The sequence below is a fragment of the Zootoca vivipara genome, chromosome 1, assembly GCF_963506605.1.
Source record: "Zootoca vivipara chromosome 1, rZooViv1.1, whole genome shotgun sequence".
Classification (NCBI taxonomy): domain Eukaryota; kingdom Metazoa; phylum Chordata; class Lepidosauria; order Squamata; family Lacertidae; genus Zootoca; species Zootoca vivipara.
The window spans coordinates 129,106,092-129,127,554 of NC_083276.1; the positions used below are offsets into that span (position 1 = coordinate 129,106,092).

General features: G+C 42.8%; 1 protein-coding gene across 3 annotated transcripts; it reads right to left on the reverse strand.

Moving 5' to 3' along the window:
- Positions 1-902: 902 nt before the first annotated feature.
- Positions 903-19,837, reverse strand: ACADL (acyl-CoA dehydrogenase long chain). Of its 3 annotated transcripts, none has more exons than XM_035138712.2 (11): positions 19,700-19,837; positions 15,956-16,117; positions 14,162-14,299; positions 12,719-12,883; positions 11,762-11,828; positions 9,961-10,125; positions 9,166-9,267; positions 7,626-7,739; positions 6,342-6,469; positions 2,848-2,934; positions 903-1,607 (listed from the first exon to the last, which is right to left on the reverse strand). In XM_035138712.2, exons 1-11 carry the CDS (start codon positions 19,774-19,776, stop codon positions 1,514-1,516), a joined length of 1,299 nt encoding a protein of 432 aa, XP_034994603.1. In that variant the 5' UTR covers positions 19,777-19,837; the 3' UTR covers positions 903-1,513. The 3 variants fall into 3 exon arrangements, with proteins under 3 accessions (XP_034994603.1, XP_034994619.1, XP_034994610.1); XM_035138728.2 differs by lacking the exon at positions 19,700-19,837 and adding an exon at positions 19,563-19,691; XM_035138719.2 differs by lacking the exon at positions 19,700-19,837 and adding an exon at positions 19,543-19,667.
- Between the last annotated feature and the right edge of the window lie 1,626 nt (positions 19,838-21,463).

Below are 21,463 nucleotides of genomic sequence, written 5' to 3' on the forward strand. Positions count from 1 at the left end.
TTCCTCCCTCCCCTCTACGTCACCTTCTGAACCTGCAACCCTAAAAGCCCCTGGACTATGTTCCAGCTCCTCTCGGAACCCCAAACACCGGTCGCTTCGTTTCCTGTGATGCGAGCCCACGTGCGGAGATCTGTTTACCCGCCAGAATTATGTGTGTGGGGGGGTCTCATCAGTGTAGGGATCGTTTTTTAAACCTTCCTGGATAAATTCTAGTTATATGTTTGTGTGGTTCAAACTGTTCTTGAAATAAATGATATAAATGTGTGTGTTATCAATAGCATTGTAGACTTGGAAGGGACCACGAATCTCCGGTTGTGGCGCTCATCTCACTTTACAGGCCGAGGGAGCTGGCGTTTGTCTGCAGACAGCTTCCAGGTCACGTGGCTAGCATGACTAATCCGCGTCTGGCGAACCAGAGCAGTGCACGGAAACGCTGTTTACCTTCCCACCGGAGGGGAACCTGTTAATCTACTTGCACTTGACGTGCTTTCAAACTGCTAGGTTGGCAGGAGCTGGGACCGAACAACAGGAGCTCACCCCGTCGCGGGGCTTCAAACCATCGACATTCTGATCGGCAAGCCCTAAGGGGAATCGTTCCATGGCACCCACTGAGTCCCTTTCATCCACTGAAATTCGACTTCAAAGAAGCATTCTGTTTTAACCAATCAAATAGGAGGTTTGCAAATGTGCCCAGGGGCCTCAAAAGGTTGGCAACCCCTGATTTAATTGTTAGCTAGGTACCAAGTCTCTTAAGTTATTTAAGCACTATTGCCACATTTAATAGGTGTCATGTTGCACATCCAGTATGTCACATCTTGCAGTGCCGTTTGGAGCACCTCGTGACACTTTGAAGCTGTTGACTCGAAAGATATCAAAGTTATTACTGGACTATGATAGTACTATTATTTAAGTTTTTTCTTTTATTGTTATATACAAAATACAGTTATACGTTGGAAGTCACTTTAGGCTGCATACAAATGTCACTCTTTTTGTGCAATCATCTGTTAACATTAGAATATTAACTGCCCACCTGTTGTCTTCTCTTGATTATAGAGAAGCATACCCATTCAGATCATTAGAAGAGGTATACTTTTTGAAAAAATGTCAGAAATGGGCCTACATTTATTTCCAAAGAGCTTTACAGTTTCTACAGTAGATATTTTTCACATCATCCTCCAACATATGTTCTATTTAGGACAGAAAAGAATTGCATTAGGTTTTAAATAATTCAACTTTAGATGACATCATGAATTTTGTGCTTGTAGCCCAAATACTTGTAACAGTTTTCTGCATTTGGGAAGTTATAAGAGAAACAAATCATTAACAGTTATTCTAAGTTAAACATTGGAGATAAACAAAAACAAACATTTTTATTCTCTAAACAGGCTTTTGCTGCTGTTTCTTCTTCAATTAGACCCATATTGTCACATTTCCTTATTTTTATTTTTGGCACAATGTAATCCCTTGTCAGCAGAAATGGGATCTGGAACTATCCATTAGTATAGATAGATGCCTATTTGTCGATCACGATATCTCTAGCAATGAGCTCTTTCATTATTTCATTAGTACCACCATAGATTGGCTGAACACGAGAATCTACAAAAGATCTAGAGAAAAATGTCAGTGAGCAGATTGCAAAACTTATTAGTACTTCTAAATAGAAACGTGTGTCATCAGGGACAGAAGCTTGGATCCTGGAGAAAACTGCTCTTAATCTTCAAGTGTGCACTGCTTAAATTAGTTTTTTACAGAGCAATTGTTTCATCAGAGTCTGTTACATTCTCCCTCACTATGCGAAGCTTTGGGGAGAAATTTGTTTTTATTCTGTTTATTTATTTATAAAGATAAATATTTAAAAATAACAACAAGGAGAAAGTAAGATCCAAAGCTAATTCTCATATTGATGATTACAACAGCACACTGTCTAACATTTATATTTTTGTTAATAATAACCATTTTTTATTTATTTTAAAGATGCTTCAGTCATTTCAAAATACGTTCTGGTCTGTCCATAAAAGACCATGTGCGTTTAGAAGTTTCCAATAAAATTCCTTGCAAGCAATAAAAGGAATTTTATTGGAAACCTAAATGCACATGGTCTTTTACACACACACACACACTATTTTTCTGTCTATAAGACACCCCCATGTATACGATGCCCCCTAATTTTTGACATTTATTTTTTAGGAAAAAAACCTAGTCTTATACATGGAAAAATACAGTAATTCTTAGGAATAAAATGATGGGACCTTAAATGATTGAAAAGACAACAGGACATAATTTTGACAATAAAAACAAAAAATATGTCTCAAAGGTTGGGTGAAGAGCCACACATTACTTAACTGTGATCTTAAGTACCCTTCCTTGCTGCAGCTTGTGAGGTCCAGATTGGCCCACTGCCATCCTTAAATCATATTAATAATGATGCTGAAGCATCTGCATGGCAGCAGTGTCACAACAGTTTCTCATCTGAAGAGAAACTGGTTAGCGATTCAGCTGAAGCTCCAGTCTCAGTTTCTTGAGACCAATTGAATATAATGTTCTGCAACTCCTCTTCTTCACAACCAATAGACACAATGAAGTTTTACATTTTGGAAGAAACTGCCTTAATCCTGTTTAAAGGCGAGTTTTCAGGTTTCAGCCGGTCACTGGACCCAGAGAGGGCACAGGGGCTTAGTTAAAATTCCTGTGTCAACTTTTTGTACTTAAAAGAATACAAACAACGTTTCACAGCTTTGTAGACTTAACTGGATAAGTAAAAGACCACTGAAACATCTCTCTTTATGGATGATCAGCTTTTCCCAAACAACAGGCATGCCTGTGAGAATAAAAAGTAGTCGTACTTACTTTGCAATTGGATACTCCCACATATATCCCCATCCTCCATGGAGTTGCACGCACTGAGTAGCCACATTGTTTTGGAGATCAGAGGCCCTTAAACAGAGAGAAAAGTTTGTTTCCAAAGCAGTTGAGCTTAGATCTTCTCATAAATAAGTTGCACCACTGTGATCTTTTAATAAATAATAACCACCATTTTGAAATAGTTTGCATGATGCTCAAAATAATGTACTGGCTGTAGAAAAGGTTTCAAATGCAGGTTGGTGCAACATTTAGAGAGGAATTCAATGCAGCACTAAGGAGATCACTCTGCCAGGGAACAATATCTCCTCTCTCTCACACGCACACACCCAAAATCCTGTTCTGGGAGTTCTCCAGACCCTCCCAAGCCAATTTGGAAGGAGAGGTGGGGGGGCACAAAGGGAGAGGACAGGGGAAAGCCATATTGCACTAGCACAAGACCTTGAATTGTGGGAATTCCAGTAGTGGGAAACCCTTAGTTGAATCCAGCCCCCTACAATTCAGCAACAGCTTGGTTTTATGTAATGCTTTCCTTAGTGATAAAAGCACTACCTAGGCATTGGCAACACAGTTTGATTGGTACTTTTCTCCCAGCGCTGAGTTTTCCATTCCAGTTTAGAATGTGCACAAACTCTAGGATCTTTTCCCATGCAGCAGTAAAAAGAGAACAGCTCTATCCGAATACAGCCAGAGTCATACTCAGTAATGATACCAAGAAACTGCTTTATTTAAGGAGACAATAAGAGTTTTATTAGGGGATAAGATATGGGTGCCACGGGCTGCAGCATTCACAATGTGGTTATGACTATAGTTAATCATTCTGCACGGACAAAAAGACAATGGTGATTTCCTTTTCTTAGAGGCTAAGTAAAATTACTTTCCTATCAGGCATTTGTACCCAGATTTCTTTTCCGTTACTGGAAATACCCCATCTGGACTGTGTGCATTTCTCTTTCTATAGTTTCCACAAGAGAAAAATCAGTATAGCCTCACAAAAAATGTTTTCTGTCCTTCTAATCTAGCATCTGATCTCTTTCAACCATGTAGTTAATTCAATCTGGCATCAGTACAAAGTATTACCTTAGATGTTTTTACTTGTCTAACTCTGTCTGGTAAAACATAAGTTAATATGTAACAGCAATAACAACCCAGCGGCTTTTTCTGGCTAATGAAAAATGGAACTCTAAAGAGGCAGCCCAGGTCAGGATTTGTTATAACATGGCAAGTGGGCAACATTTCCACCCTCAAGAGTCAGAGAGATTTGGGGAAATGCTTGGTGTCAAATACCGAGTCTATGTTTATGCAGCATGCTATATGGAACTACTTATTTGATAAACCTTTAGCCATTTTGCAATAAGATCATATTATGGTTTCCAAAAGCCTTTCAGCTCAGCAATTAAGCATTCTTATGGAAGCCAGACTTCTAATACTATGGTCTCTTCAAGCTGTATTTTGCCAAGGGCAATTTAGAAGCTGAGGTCAAGATGACTTGTCTACCTCAAAAGAGGAGGAGGAGGGAGAGAAAAAGGGGAAAAGGAAATACAAGATCGTCCTGAATAAATCAGCTGACAAACTTCATTCAGTTCAAGGACTGCAAGTAGCCAACACTGTTTTAAAACCAACCCAGCATACCCAGTTTCAAAATCGAAGGAACCCAGTAATTTCCAGTAACAGATGCCAGTCTTTTATTAAAGGGGCCTCACCCATTTGTACTGCGTTCTAGTCACGCAGCCAGATTCTTTCCTACTTTCTAATTGCCTTTCCAGACTAGTTCATAGCCAATAAATGCAGTGTTGTTCATTTGGTATATAGACCTCATCTCACTCAGGGTATTATATTATTTTGAGGACAAGGCATTTTTCTCATCTAGAGGCAGCATCTGTGCTACATGGGGTGTGTGACTGTGACTAGTATTCTTAGTGTCGAGCAATCAAGAAACAACCCCCTGTCACATTCTTCTGTTTTCTTACCATTTTAATTCCCTGCCTGCTGCCATTGTGACAACCCCCCACATCCTGAAATAGTCCCCACAGTGCTTCCTGATGCCTGGTATTTGACAACCCACTGTGGTGAATATTGAATAGGCAGATATATTGCGTTTTTAATTTCCCGGTGCACATTTTCACGTTAATCCCTTTTTCGCAATAGCTAACTGGTTTGCAGTGGAAGTCTAGAATTATCAAGGAGGTGGAACCAACCTCTAAATGAATTTCTGGTCTGCTGCCTAGACCCTTTACATGAAAGGCAGAGCCTCTCCTGCCAAAACAATGCACCTCCATTAAGACAGCAGCTTTTGTTGGTCTCCAATTTCCAAGAAAAATGACAGGCTTGATCTAAATCAGGAACCTAAAGATGTTCTCATTCTCTTTCAGAACTTATTTCTCGCAAGGAATACTGTATTGGCCAGGCAAGAAGGTACCGTATAACCAGCAAAGTTAGATTGACCAGTACGTTTCCAAGCACAATTCAAAGTGTTGGTGCTGACCTTTAAATCCCTAAACAGCCTCGATCCAGTATACCTGAAGGAGCGTCTCCACCTCCATTGTTCTGCTGTTCTGATATTTCACAGGGTTTTGTTCTGTGTCCCCTTAGCTGTAGGAAAGTAAATCTCAAGCTCCTTACTGTTTATATTTCTAGAGCTTCGCTTAAGCAGAGAAGTCCTTGTCAGCTGGGCTCAGACACCCTCCCAAAGAGCCTAGAGGAGCCTTTGCTGGAATAAGTCCAAAATGTCTGATAGAGTTGGAAGGTACCCAGAGGGTCATCTAGTCCACCCCCAGGCTGGCAAAGGCTAAGTTAGAGGGGGGATAAGTTAGAGAGGGGATTTCATGTTTCGTTTGTGGTGGCAGCCTATCGGGATGTATTTGTTGTTATTGTTAACTTTCTGGCACTTAAGTGTTGAATGGCACCATGTGAAGCATTCATCCAGACCTAATTAGCTGCACAAGTGCAAGGATTAGCATTGGCACAATGGGCTTCCCCCACCTCTCCTCCCTGGTGGGACTCCCAAATCTGTTCCAGAGGGCTGGAGGGGAACTCAGAACAATTTTACACGGTGCGGATGAGAACGTTCTGTGGTGCAAGGGGAAATCCCTGTGCTGATTATGTGATCTGCTTCATACTATGTCGAAAACAACTCCTGTTCTACTTAAGAAGTAGCAGCTCTACTCTTTCTCCTTGCACTTTCCTAACCATTTCAGGAACTTTTACTTCCATTTTTAAAAAATCAATCCTGCTGTTCAAAATGAGCCCTAGGGTACACAACCTGCTTCTCATATGCACAAGTACCTGGTATTTGCACAGAAGCAGCAAAATTAAACTGAAGGAAGGATCATGGAGACATTTGTCACCCCCAGGAATTTCTTCGCACCCCTGTAAGAAAGGCCTTCCCCAGCCTGTCAACCATGTGAGGTTACGTTCAATGTAACTGTTCAAAAGATAGAGATGTTATATGGAAAGTTAGATAACTTGTTTAACACACATACCAGTACTTGGCCATTGAAGCGGTAGCAGAATCCAGCCGTTTCACAGAGTGGAGCTGGAGACAGCTATCCAGAAACGTACGACCTATACATGTTTGCGTTTTCAGTTCTGCCAGCTTGTGCTGCACAGTCTTCCAATTCAAGAAAGAAAATGCACAGTTTATTTACCTAGGAGTAAGATCCATTAGAACTGAGCATCACTGAAAACTAAGAGGGCTATTTGAAACAAAATATCGGGTCTCCTATACCTCTCCTATATTTTTTGTGGGTTAATGATCCATAGGCAATGCGACAGAGCTGGCAGGTTCAATTCTGCTCTCCCGCTGCATAGAATGCACCACCCACAAAGTTCCAAACTATTCTTAAAATGTACATTACACTGTGTACCCTGGGAAACATTTGCGAAGGTAAGGCACTGTAGCATCAAGACGACCTGTGGAGGTGCTCCAAGGAAGCACAGATATAGATGTGCTACGTGGAAGGTGCCTGGAAAAAGGGAAATGAGACTATACAGCCAAAGCTTCTGGTGAGAAGTGGATACCTATCAGTATTTCTCAAACTTGGGTCTCCAACTGTTTTTGAACTACAACTCCCATCATCCCTTTACTAGCAGGACCAGTGGCCAGGGATGATGGCAGTTGTAGTCCAACAACAGCTGGAGACCCAAGTTTGAGAAACACTGCTTGGTAGAGAGAACAGAACCAGTATAAAGACAGAAGGCAGGGTGAGGTAGGGAAGAAAAGGCAATAAATTATATGAGGTTGAACCCAGATTTTGTTTGAAATTGCTAGAAAGGAAAGTACAGTATTCATTTCACCTGGAAGGGTACTGTTTTCTCAGGGTATATCGGGTTTGTCATGCTGTACTGTATCCAGGACCAATTCTATGGATTTTCCTAAAATTTAAACTTGTAAAAATTAAGTTCTTGAGGGGAAAATGGTGAACTGACTCATGCACATGCTGCTAAACTATGTTTTTAATGTGATGTGCAAATATAGCCATTGGGTGGAATTCAATGTCTCACTGTGGTGAACATTCCACCAGCGCAAGCCTTGCAGTTTGTCAGATGTCACTGTCTCTCCTTACCCTATGTACCATCCAGGAGGTTCCCCCAGCTACCCTAGAGTCAAATCCAGGGCTAAGGGAGGGGGGGAAAGCCTGATTGCACATTAGGTGAATCAAACCAGTATTCTGAAGTGTGGTGTACTGGAAGAGTAATATATGCTTTATGGGATTCAGACATTTATTATGACTTTACAGCACAAAGAAACATGCCCAAATGCTTACCTGCAAATGTGCAACTGTTTTCCCAAAAGCTTTTCTTTGTTTCACATAGTTTCTTGTCTCTTCAAACATGAATTCACAGCTGGCAATTGCCATATCAGCAATCAACAACCTTTCCTTAAGAGATGGAGGGAGAAAACATTCTCACATGTGCTCATTACCACAGAAAAGCTATTCGTACGCACAGTCCTATATTTGATATTCCCTGCCCTTTCATCACAAGCTAAATTAGTCTTCCCAGTCTTTAAAAGTGACGTGGACCAGAAAAAGCTGATAATATATTCAACATTCTTCAAAATCCCCACACGGTGCAACTTGGATATAAATTTTTTAGTCCCATGTGTCTAGAATAGCAACATCAGCCCTATAATGACGGCCAAAGTGTGTAGCGTATAAAAATAGTGTGGGGGGGGGGCGGATAGAGATTGCCACTTTGCATCCATGCGCCTGAGATCCAGTCTACACAGGGGACCTACATACATGTACCTCATGTATGTACATTCTGAACACAAAATAGATTGTTAGGAATTTGTGGGGTGCCACACACCCTAAATTCCTCAGGTTGTATGTGTGTGTGTGTGTTCGTAAATAAACCATATATTGTAAAGACAGCACAGTCTTTTCTATGCCTCATTGTCCAAAGGGAAACAGACTCCATGTAAAGCGCAGCTGCAACCCCTGGAATCTCGCACCACTGTTGGAGTTTGGGATGGCGCATAACAACAATGCATCCGGAGGAAAAATTGGCTGTGGAATAAATGCGTGTAGGGCCATATGCAGAAGCTCTGTTCAAATTATGAGAATCAGGGCAATATATGTTAAAGATAAGTAAAGAGGTATCAATTTTACACTAAGAAGTAGCAGTTGCCAAGATATTACCCCATTTGCCTCTACATGGTTACATCCTTTTCTCAGACATTGTGAGATATCGGGATGACGTGAAGTTCAGCGGGTGATATATCACGATATTGAAAACCAGGTATGACCCAACCCTACCCCAGACAGCGAGCGAACACTGACTGCCTCATCTCGTTTTGCTACTTGCGCCAGCCAGACTAGAAGGGGGATAGGACGGGATTTTTTCTCATTTTTCACTGTGCCAGCTCCAGAATGGTACAGCTGAAGATGGAGTCACTAATGTTAAACAACAGTTATCCATTGTGCTGTGGTCAAATGCATCTGCAACACATCTACTCAATATGGTATCTGAATTTGAAATGAAATTATCCATCCACATTCATTTTAATATTAAACTGGCATGGCAAAAACCAGTTACATTATCAAACCATTTCTTAGGAAGCTGTGATCTCTTAAATTAACACACAGGTCTGTAACCCAGTAGAAAGAAGATCACACATCAGTTTCAAATGCAATAATTCCAACACGAAGCAGCAAAAAACCCACGCTGAGATCAGCAGGTGGTGGCTGCTGAAATACTGTGTCGGAGATCAAATGTCACACCATGCAATCTGGAGCTGGCAGTTTGCTGCAATGAACAGTCGTACCTTTGTGTGCCTCAGTGTGGTTTTTATGTCTCCCCTACCTGAGGAAGCTCTGCCATTAGATAATAGAAGCCTTTGTTCTCCTGTCCAAGCAAGGCCCCGGCAGGCAGGCGGACATCTTCAAAAAACAGCTCTGCCGTGTCCTAATTTTTAAAAAAACCACAGAGAAAATTTGCTACCACCATTTTGCAAATCTGCTTCTTGTTCCTTACACAGTCCTTCCCTTCGTACACACAGGCTCAGAAGGCAAACTGCTGGTGAAAGTTATAGCTCACCACATCCATTTTCTAAGGACCAAATGGGATGAAGCAGCAGTAGCCATGTTTGTCTCAAATGTCTGTCCCACTGCTGACACTTGGTGAACCGTAGGGTGTGCCTAATACTTAACATCATGCATGGGGGACAGGCGACAAATCCTACCCCTCCATCAACCCAGGTACTGTACTTTTCTCAGATGGGCTCACTTCCATTACTGGAACAAGGTTGGGGCAGGACATATATACATACACAGAGCAGGAGTTTGGGCAACTGACCTTGGGGAACTGGGGCAGTGGGAGTTAAGCTGTCTTCACCAATGCACCACTTTTGATGCTAAGATCAGGTTCCTGCCCCACAGCTCACTTTGTGTGAAAGGGGCAGACACATGAGATGCCACTGCACAAGTAGCTTCTGGGTAGAGTGATGTGTGGTCCTGCACCCACCTTTCAATTTTGCTGTGTATTTTACAGTCCTAAATAATACACTGCTTAATTGATGTAGAATATTTATGTCATTCCTCAAGCTGCATTCACCACAGGCAATCATCAGAGTGGCTTCTCGGGACTCCCTCGACTCACCTGTGCTTTAAGTCCTATTTTCTCAAGTTTACGCCCTTTGATGAATCCTTTCATTCCTTCTTCTACCAGAAAGAGGCTAATGCCGTGAGCAGGGGAACGGGCCTCACGGTTTGTAACAGCCACGACAATTACTACATCACTCATCCAACCATTAGTAATGAACACCTGCAATACAGTAGAGGGGGATAAAGTAGCTACTGCATACTATTGTTATGACTTCCTTTTGTCTTGGAGACAGGGTCTCTGTTAAGGAACTCCAAAGCTAGCTGCAGCCATTTACAATGGAGCAGTAATTTGCAACGAATATTCACATGGAGGAGAGGGGAACCCATCACAACAATGCTAGTTTTACTGTCTGATTTCTCTCTGAGCAGACCATGGCTTCTTCGTTTTATCTTGCAGCTTTCCTGCCAATTGTCTAGTTTAATCAAGATCACTTTGAATTCTTATTCATAGGACAGTATACAGAAGAGACCCAAAGATAATCAAATCCCACCCTCTGCCTTTAGGCAGGACCCTTCACAGATTATCCCACTGCCAAGTGATCCCCATCACAGGGAGTAAGGCAGGCAGGCAGAAAGAGGCTGACGATTCTTCTAATGCAGCTCGAGCTCTTAAAAAAAGGAGTGAGCAGCAAACCAAACATTGGCATAAGTTAAACTTATAATCCAGTAAGCACACTTAACCAGGGCAGACTTCTCAAACTTAGTGCCTTCCAGATGTTTTAGACTTCAAGCCCCAGCCTGCAAAGCCATATTGCTTGGGGATGATGGAGACGGTGGTTCAAAATATCTAGAGAGCACCAGTTGGGGAAGGCTACACTAAGCAGTAAAGCCCCGTGGAGGACAATGAGACTCAATTCTGACCAAGTAAAGATGCTTGGGATTGTGCTGAAAGTCAGCCATGCCACAGAAGCCAGCAGAACATTTTGCTGTAACTAATTTCAGCATGTCAGAAGAGCTGTGAACAAGTGAAAGCAATGGGGGAAATTGACAATGTTCTCTTCTCTTTTCTCAAACATGGCAATAAATGCTGCCACATCCTAAAAAGCCCTGCAACTTTGTGTGGCATTGTACTGACTGATGAAAATGTTTTGTATCCTGGCCTTCCTCCAATTTGCTCAGGGTCCTGCACGTGGGGTTATCTATCCTATCTTTGCAGCAACCGAGGAGGTAGGCTGAGAGTTGGCATTCCCCCTCCTCCTCCCTGCCCCAAACTTTTATCAGAGAAGAAGAGAAGCAGTTCCAACTAAAGGATCTAATAGCAAAGCAACAGCAACCTGGCTGCATGCAGCTGGCATCCAGCATGGCATTTTCCTTGAACCCTGAACAATACACTCACCGAGAAAGGAAACTCTCTCTTTTTTCTCTTTTGCATTGATGTAGTCAAGTTTTTATTTGCCTCCTTGGTTCCCTCAGGCAGTTTCATACCAGGGAAGCCATTCTACTGCCAACTCTTTTGAACTGTGAAATATTTGCACATTGGTTACCCTGTGCAGGCCAAATATGTTAGAACACGAAAAGGCCAAATTCTTCAGATGGTCTTTATATCTTCCCCAGATAAAAGAAGTACAGAAGAGCACCTGCTAGGCTGACTGAGTTTTGAAGCTGCCAGCAGAAGTAGCCACATTACTCTGGCAGCATGAATTCTCGTAAAAAACATAACGGGAAGTAGCTTGGCACTGCTTCTTTGGCAAAAGGTACAGTGGCAAGACCACCGTGGCCAGTTTAGAAGCCATCTCAAAGGGCTGTAGGATGAAGCCCGTACCAAATCCAGAATAATTGATCCTTCCTGTACATACCTTACTGCCATTTAGAATCCAGTCACTTCCATCCTTTTTTGCGTATGTTCGCACACCCTGCAAATCACTAACAATAAAACAGTTCTTAATAGTACAGAGGAAAAGGCACAATATTTATTTTTAAATAACCCCTGCATAGACAGATCACACACCAGGGAATCTATATCTATATATATAAATGTAGGCATTGCGTGCGCAGAGGTCACAGCCTTTCTCCGTAACCGCTGAAATGTAATGTAACAAATTTGGCCACAACGTTCCATGCCCATCAGTGAGGCAGGAAGAGGTAAGCAGACAGGGGTTCAGACTGCAGCCTAATTAGCCACAATATATTTTAAAAAAGCATTATCTAAAAAGGAAAACAGGGTAACAAGAAAAATTAGAGTCAAGCAAGCATACATTAACACTTAATTTTCATGCGGAGTATTTGCATCGAATGTTACTTCAGTGCTGAGTGCTTTGCTTCTTTTTTCATCCAGTCCTAGAATAACAGCTTCCTATTTATAATTATTCTGCCTCCTGCACTTGGAATCATGTGCATATAATTTCTTGTAACAGTACTAATGCTTTGCATTTATAGTGTTCACAGTTCCTCCTGTCTACACACTCAGAAATACAGTACTTAAGAGCAACCTTGTAAGGCACTTAGCACTGTTCGTATACAAGGAGCAGAGGCCAACAGATGGTGATTTGCCAGTGGACTCTTAGCGAATTTGTGGCAGAGGAGAAATTAAAGCTGGTTCCTTCCTGGTTCACAGCTCCACATTTTGACCACTACTCTAGCTCTCTGAGCTAGTTCAGCAAAGTTAGAGGAATTTGCTCTGACAAACTGGTCCACCAATTTTACCTTATACAAGAAGGCAAAAGTATTTGAAACCTTACTGAGCACAGACATGTACACACATTTAATGGGACTTACTTTTTACAACAATTAATTTTTGTAATTTCTTGGCTCACCTCCCAGCACCAGGCTCTGTCATAGCTATTGCACCAATACATTTGCCGGCTGCCATTTCTGGAATGAACCTCTTAATCTGCTCTTTTGAACCATAATTTGCTATATATGGCATGACAATATCAGAGTGAAGGCTGAATCCTGGGCCTGTGCAGTTAACATACATTCTGGAAAGAAAAAAAAGGAAGTCAAGAGATGTTCAAAAAAGCAGCTTCACATTGATTTCAGGCTGAATTTTAAATACAATATTGAAACATAGAGAAACCTAATTACCAAATTATATTATTTTTATAATTCCATTGTTTTTGGTATCTATAGTTTTTGATACTTTGGGGAAGTAATGAAGCTAGGGACTGGATTTACTTGTTCGAAATTATTCTTTAATGATAAGTTAAATCACACAATAGTTCCGCATACTGGCATTTCATTTTTAAAGGAAAAAGAGAAAGTCCATGATCTAGGACTGAGCTATACTGCTGCAGATAAAACATTTTACCGTGTGTTGTAAGGTGCATTTATACAAATGCGGCACTAGATGGCAATGGTGAGCTATGGCAAATTCAATATATTTTTAAAAACTTTTTTTAAAAAAACAAACACATTTTCACATCTTTTTTAATGTGTCTAGATTCCACCCTAGCCTCTCAACATAACTGAAGGCATGGCATTTTGACACAAAAACAGATAACTGGAATCGAGTGCCATAGGGGTTTCTGAACTGTACCACTGCAGTCCGGGGGGATCATAATCAAATGGAAATGTCAGGGTGTCAGGGTCAAGGATTATAGCCTAGCCTTCTCTGCAATGTGCAAATTTTCTATGGGAAAGGATATACTGACGGGGGGGGGGGGATTCAAGCAGTCTGGGGAGCAATTCAGCCGAGATGTTGATTTAACATCTCAGCAAGTGCAGACAGTAACATACATAAAATTACCATCAAATAACAACAACAACAACAACAACAACAACAACAACAACAACAACAACAACAACAGCAACCAGATTCACAGCAGAGTCTACCATTCAGCATCAAATCAATATCCTGCACAATAAGATCAATCAGTCTACAACTCAACATGAGGTCACTTTTTAGTCGTTGTCAAGATATGGACCCAACACTGGCAATGGTATCTCAGGAGGGATGGAATTCCTTATTCCAGGTCACCACCACACAGAGAGCTCTGAGGAACACACAGAAGGACAATGACCATTCCTGCAGATCTTAATACGTGGGTAGGCTGATATACAGAGAAGCTTTCCTTCAGGTATCTAGGCCCCAAGTTGTTCAGGGCTTTATACTGTACATTTTTAGAAATGCTGCCATCGGGGTGCATGTGGGAGGGGAAGCCAACAACAGTGTTTCCAAAAGCTATGGTCATAGGAAATCAAGAGCAAAAAGGTACTTGACATTGAAAGAATTGTTTCACAGTGCATTTGCTACTTACTGCTCTTCCCAAACGATTGCTGCAGAGAAAATATCCCCTCCAATGCCACCATGTTCTTCTGATATATTGACACCCAGCAAGCCCTGCTGTCCAGCTTTTTCCCAGAGCTCTCTGCTCACCTGTCCAGCTTTCTCCCACCTGCAAATAAAACAAGATTTGAGTGGATTCTGTGGGATTCTTTTTTACAGTGTGCTGGGTGTGTGTGTGTGTGTGGCAAAACTGAGGAATTGCTCTATAAAAATGCATTGCCTGAAAACAAAGACCTTTAGAAGCAAACCAATACACAATACCATGAGTTGACGATTGCTTATACATGTCTGTACATGCACATGCTCAATCGTGTGCACACTCACACCTGCTGATTCAGAGATGCAAGATTTAAGCACCGGGGTGTGTGCAGTTGGATTTGTTCCAATCCCCCCAATGGATACTGTAACCAAATTAAAATAAATAAAGGAGGCCCCTGTCTTGGTCCTGCCACCCCCACAGGCACACTTGGTGGGGAAGCGGGAGAGGGCCTTCTCGGTGGCTGCTCCCAGACTGCTCCATGGAGATGCTAGACTGACTCCCTCCTTGTTGTCCTTCCGCCAGCAGGTGAAGACTTCCTTGTTCTCAAAAGCCAGTTCCCAAAAGCCGAAAAAACAGGCTTTTGGGAACTGACTGCAGCTGGTGCCATGCTGCTGTTATTGCAATTATTGGTATAGTTTCAATAGTTATTATATACATATATAGTTTTAATTTTATCCATGCTTAATGGTTTCTTAATTATCGTTTTTTTCTAAATTTTAAGCAGTTCTTGTTTTTATCTGTAGGCCGCCTTGAGTCCCAACAGGGGAAAAAAGGCAAGGTATAATAATAAATAACAACAACAACAACAACAACAATACTCAGAAGTAAGTCCCATTAAGTTCAGTGGAGCAAACGATGAGGAAAGTATGGTTGCAACCTTTGTTAACCTGCTGCATTACATTATTAAACCAAGGTCCAAACTATACAGTGGTACCTCTCGTTAAGAACTTAATTCATTCCAGAGGTCCGTTCTTAACCTGAAACTGTTCTTAACCTGAAGCACCACTTTAACTAATGGGGCCTCCTGCTGCTGCCGCGCCGCTGGAGCACATTTCTTTTCTTTTTTTTATAATAGTTTTTATTAATTTTTATAACAGCTGGGCGGCTATGTCACCGGGACTCTCTACCCGGTGATTTTTCGGGGAGTCCGCTCGCTCTGCGGACTTCCCCCCCCCTCCACGAAGCCAGGGACTTCGGAGCGCGAAGTCCCTGCGTCCTTTTCCACCGGCGCGACGGACCGGAAGCCCCTCATCCTGTTCTCATCCTGAAGCAAAGCTCTTAACCCGAGGTACTATTTCTGGGTTAGCGGAGTCTGTAACCTGAAGCGTTTGTAACCTGAAGTGTTTGCAACCCGAGGTACCACTGTATTTATGTTAAAGGCATGAGTGCACAACAAGGGGAGGGCAGGATTTTTAGCCACAGAGAGACCTGATCAGGACTAGAGTGTGTGTGGTTTTGTTCTGCAATCCTTTTATCCCATGCCACTGTTCCAGCAAAGATACCCCAGTCCTGAAAAGTTGCTAAACACTGTAGGATGGAAACTTCCATTGGCACAAGTATAATCTTTTCTCTTAGAAGAATATTTTCTCCTAGAAGGACAGACATGTAATTTAACATTGCTTCTAACAGGAGGCGGGGGGGGGGGGGGGGAAAGAGAATGGAACGAACTTCGGTTAACAAACACCACCGCAGGCAAGACCACAAGATCTACAATGTTTAACTTACTCTCCATGATATGGCAGCACAGCTTCCTGGAAGAACTTTCTTACACTTTCCCTGAAGATGTCATGATCCGATGAGAAGATCCTCCGAGTTCCTATGTCCATTAAGGTTTTAGCAGAGGAGGTTTCAAGGCGTGCCGATTCATGATTTTCGGTTTGAATATATCTTTTTAAAAAAATTTAAATAAGAGGAAAAAACATCACATTTATACTGATTTTTATTTTTATTATTTTAAGCAAAACACTAGTCACAATCAGCAAAACACTAGTCACAATCAAACTACTTCTGGAAGAATGTGAGCAAAACTGGGAGTTATAAGAACACAGCTCCCACTGAAAATCTATTTTTATTTTTGTTGCATTTATAGCCTACCCTTTTCTCCACGGAGCTCAAGGTGGTTTACATAGTTCTCCCGCTCCTAATTTAATCCCGTGTGGGGTTCAGCTATGATTCAGACTCTTCTGATTCACAGTTTAAACTGATAAAGGTTTGGTATTCCCCACAGAACTATTTCAGTTCCCTGATCTTACGGGAAACTTACTGGTAATATTATTCACATTCATGCTCACTTGCAAAAACAGGACAGGGCAATTTAATGATTCTGATGTGTTGCAAAAGATGTCAGCCACAATCCCTAAATCATACGAAACAAGGATGAAATAATAACTAAAGTATTCAGTGTGACACTGGGACAAAGAGGAAAAAGCTGGCAGCTGGTGCCATCCTCTTGGTTGTCACATTTATTGGTTGGATTTAAATATATTACTCTTCTGCCATTCTGCTCAATGCAATTTACAATTTTAAAAACACCAAATGTAGTCTGGTAAGAGTCCTCTCAGGCCAACTGGGAGCTGACAGCATGTGTGCTCCCTAACCATAGCTAGAAGCAACTTTTCCTTGGCACTACTACTAATAGATCGGCACTGGCTGTCAATCTGCTACTGGGTGAAGTTTAAGCTTTTACTACTCAGTACAAAACTCCTCAACAGCCAAGGGCCTGAGATCACCTTCTGCCTCCTTGAATTCTCAGGTCCAATGAGGCCCTCTAGTGGCCTTTTCAGGGTTGCATTGTTTGCTATTGTTCTCGTTGGTTTTACAAATGTGTTTCAATCTATTTTCCTTGTTTCAACCTCATATTTTGTTTGTACTTCTTTTCTTTTTTTTTGTGCACCGCTACAAAAATTTTTGAATGGTGGGCGGTTGGCAAATTCTAGAAATAAATAAAGCATTGTATTTTCTGCACTTTTGGATATTAGTGGATCCTCCCCTACCTCTTCCACTCGCACTTTCCCCTCTGCCAGGACCTCTCCAAACCACCCATAGCACATGGGTAGGCAAACTAAGGCCTGGGGGTCGGATCCGGCCCAATCGCCTTCTAAATCCAGCCCACGGACGGTCTGGGAGTCAGCATGTTTTTACATGAGTATAACGTGTCCTTGTACCGGTATTTAAAATGCATCTCTGGGTTATTTGTGGGGCCTCCCTGGTTGTTTTTTTTACATGAGTAGAATGTGTGCTTTTATTTAAAATGCATCTCTTGGTTATTTGTGGGGCAAAGGAATTTGTTCTTTTTCTTTTCTTTTCAAAATATAGTCCAGCCCCCCACAAGGTCTGAGGGACCCTTGTTGAAAAAGCTAGCTTGAATCAAACACTCTCTGGACATGGAATGTGCCACTTGGCACTTTGTACCCCAGCTAACACACACACACACACACACACACACACACACACACACACACACACACTGTGTGTGTGAGTGAGTGTGTGCTATAAATAGAACTTTAAATATTTTAATGAACACAGACAGACGGCCAGGGGGAAGAACAAAGTAATTTTCTATTTTTAAACAACCAAGACGATGACTGTCCCTTGCCATCCCCTTTAAGAAATCATCTCTTGTGCCTTGTAGTTAAATGATAAAGAGAGCAAAGGTATCTTCCAACACCAGCCTTGTCATGTCACAACAACTATCTAAGCAGTGCAACACAGGCAGAAATTGGGTCAGAGTTCACAGCTGGTTTTTCCAGTCTTATAGGAGTTCTGGATTGGAAATCAGGATACATGCCACTTGCCTTTTAATTCCCATGGTAATTTATTCCTCTTCTAATTATGGGGCAATTGACAATTGCAATCAAACTACAATTACTCCTCATCTGCACCAGTTGCACCCCCTCCAGCAATTAACACTTCCTCCTTTTTTTGAGGCTTGGTTTGCACGCTATCAACAGATGTGCAGCAGGCAGAAATTAAACAGGTGAAGCATTCACCATTCTTGCCCCTTCAGTTCTGGCAAAGACTGCGCCGGAGGCATTTATAACCTGTGCCAGGAAGACCCCTCCTTGCAGGGCCGGATTTTGATGAAAAGAGGCCCTAGGCTACTCCACTTGTGAGGCCCTCCCCAATCCCCTGATGAGAAAAAAAAATGGAAGAGTGTTATAAACAAAACTGAATGAAGCCAAGGATGATGATGGGTATTTAAAATTCTGCAATTAACAATTTCTCCTCTAAAGGACACCAGAAAACTTCATCAAACTTTGTTTGTCTAAGTTTGTCACTTTCAATGTAAAGAATGCTCAGAGCAAACAACCTCTCTTGAGACCATAGCTGCCAAATTTTCCCTTTTCTCGCGAGGAAGCCTATTCAGCATAAGGGAAAATCCCTTAAAATAAGGGATAACTTGGCAGCTATGCTTGAGACATTGGGGCCCTTCATTCATTTTTAATTCTTTTGGGTCTTGAAAAACTCTCTCTCAAGCAGTTAGTGACCATAAAACTAAGAAATAGCCACAAAACTGATTCCACATTAGGAAGGCCATCTGAATTTTTTCCTTGTACAGTCGTAACTTGTTTTGCGTTCTGGAGCCCTGGACGCTAGATGAAAAGGACGCACGACAAAGCGCCACTCTGTGCATGCGCACAGAGCAGTTTGCGCTTCTGCGCATGCGCAAGCAGCAAACCCAGAAGTAACCCGTTCCGGTACTTCTGGGTTTGCCGCGGATGTTCGATGAAATGGACGCTCAACAAGGCGGACTCAAAACGAGGTTGTAAACTTGAGCCCCCCAAAAATTTTCAAGTTGTGCACTAGAGTTTCAAATTGGGCCCCACTGGCTGCCCCTGAGTCTCATAGTTGCTTGGCCCAGGTTGCCCTGCCCTCGCGTGAAGTCTTAGGTTTGCAATTTTGGGAGAGGGGAGACTGCCCGCTGGGGGGGGGGGCAGGCGGGCTGGGAAAGCCCCCTAGATTTAGAGGCCCAAGGCTTCAGCCTACTTAACCTATACATAAATCCGGCACTGCTTGCAATACATTCTGGGGATAGCTACCCACTACTGCCAAGTGATGTTATAAAGAGGCAGCCGCCTTTAATAAGGGCATAAACAGCCACAGATCTCTTTATTTCCAAATAATTTTAAATTTTCAAGGGTTCTTTCTTCTTCTCCGGAAGCACTGAGAGTTGGGGGGGGGGAGAACTTCAGCAGAAGATCTCCTTAATAGGATGTGTTTCTGTTTTTGTTTTTGAAGAGTCGCTGTCTCAAAACTGACAGGCGCGCACCGAGGATCTGGGGACCGGAGGTCACTTTCTGGGACTGACTTACGTGGGATACTTGCAACCTACTTTTCCTGCCGGTGCAAGACGCTCTCCGTCCCCCGCTAGTCCCTTCTCAGGCCTAAAACTGCAGTGCCCAAGACGCTTCTAGCGCTGCCCGCTTCGCCATCCTTCATGCAGCACCTGCCCAGAAACGAAGCGCTCACCTGGCAGGCGCCCTGCCGCCTTGGAGAGAGGAGAGCAGGCGCGCTGCTCTGCCCACCAGCAGCCTCGACGTGGCCATGTTGCCTCTCAGCTTTCTCTCCAGCGCTTCCTCAAGTCCCAGGAACCGTATCAAGCCAGCTAGCGGAGCCCTCCGGTGGACAGAAAAGCGCGCTGCAGCCCATTATGGGGAGCATAATTTAATTACTGCACAGAGGTCGTGGGGAGTAGAGGAGCATTCCACAAGGAAGTCATGCGAGGAAATTGTCTGGTTTTGCAGTAGAATTGGAGGGGGGATCCCCAGGGTCATCTAGTCCATCCCCCTGCACTGCAGGAATCTCAAATAAAGCATCCATTACAGGTGGCCATCCAACCTCTGGTCAGGAATCTCCACTATTAGCAGTAGTGGTATTTATTAAATTTTGTAGTTCACTGAGCACTTCACAGCAGAAAAATACAAAACGAGAATACAAAGTATATAATAAATCAAATACTGTACAAGCTGACACACGCTCCCACAAATGCGTTTTAAAAGCTGTAGAATGTTAATCAGCTCCGTTGAAGAGAAATGGTTTCACCTGGCTCCTAAATACATGTAATGAAACCACCAAGCAAACCTCCCCAGCGTTGCAGACAGTGTGCATCCCGCAGACGAAAGCATCCGTGGCAAGTGGCTATCCAACCTCTGCTTAGAATCATAGAATTGTACAGTTGGGAGGGGTTCCGAGGGTCATCTAGTCCAACCCCCTGCAATGCAAGAATCTTAAAGCATCCATGGCAGATGTTATTTTTTAAAAGCCTTATTGCAGCATACTAAAATACAGTTCAGTATACATATAGAGACACCCGCACAGAATGCTGGCAAGGAGCCATAAACATTAACTCGAAACATTCCAAAGCATGTCCGTTAGTCATGAAAAAGATTTTGAGTATATCTGGAATCACTTCCTAGTTACATTGAGATAAGCAGGAGGAGGAAGAGGAAGGGGAGGAGGGTGACAGAGATGGAGCAGACAGAGATTCCTGCTGCTTCTTCACATGCCTTCGAGGCCTGGTAGTGATGGTGTCTGCCCTGATGGGTCTGGCGAAGCCAAGTGCTCAATTTCTATCTGATCTATCCAAAGTGTCTCCTTCATAACCAACGTTCTGCACACTTTGTATACTTTTACATTGCAATGTAGCCGAAACAAAATTCCAAGTATGTTAGTACTTGGCCAATAAATTATTATTCTATTCTATTCTATTCTATTCTGTGAAAAAGATTATAGTGAAATAGAAGCAGCTGGCAGGCTTCTGTAGCAAAATTTCTATCTGAACTTCTGCCGGGCTGTGGCAAAGCCACGCTGTTCTTTACATGTAACCACAAGATGGCAGTGCAGGAGAACATATTAAATACAAATATTGCTGACAGGCAACTAGTGTGCATGCACACGAAAGCTCATGCCAAGGTCTTTAAGGTGCTACTGAAGGAATTTTTTTATAGTATTTTGATGCTACCGTAGAATGAAAGAGGGATCCTGAGTATACCCTCCTAATAATGCCGCGGAGGTAGATTCCGCTCCCCGGGCTCGCTCACGCCGGCCGGGATTGAGGAGGAGGGAGGCTGGGACCCGTCCTGCTCCGAGACCGTGAGGAAAGCGCGCGCGTGAGGGACGAAAGGAAGGAAAGGGAGGGGAGGAGGGGGAGGGGAGAGGCATCAGCCCTTGGCAAGGAGGCAGGGCAGGGGCAGGTGAATGACGAGCCGAAGGGGAACCCGCATGGCGCCTTTT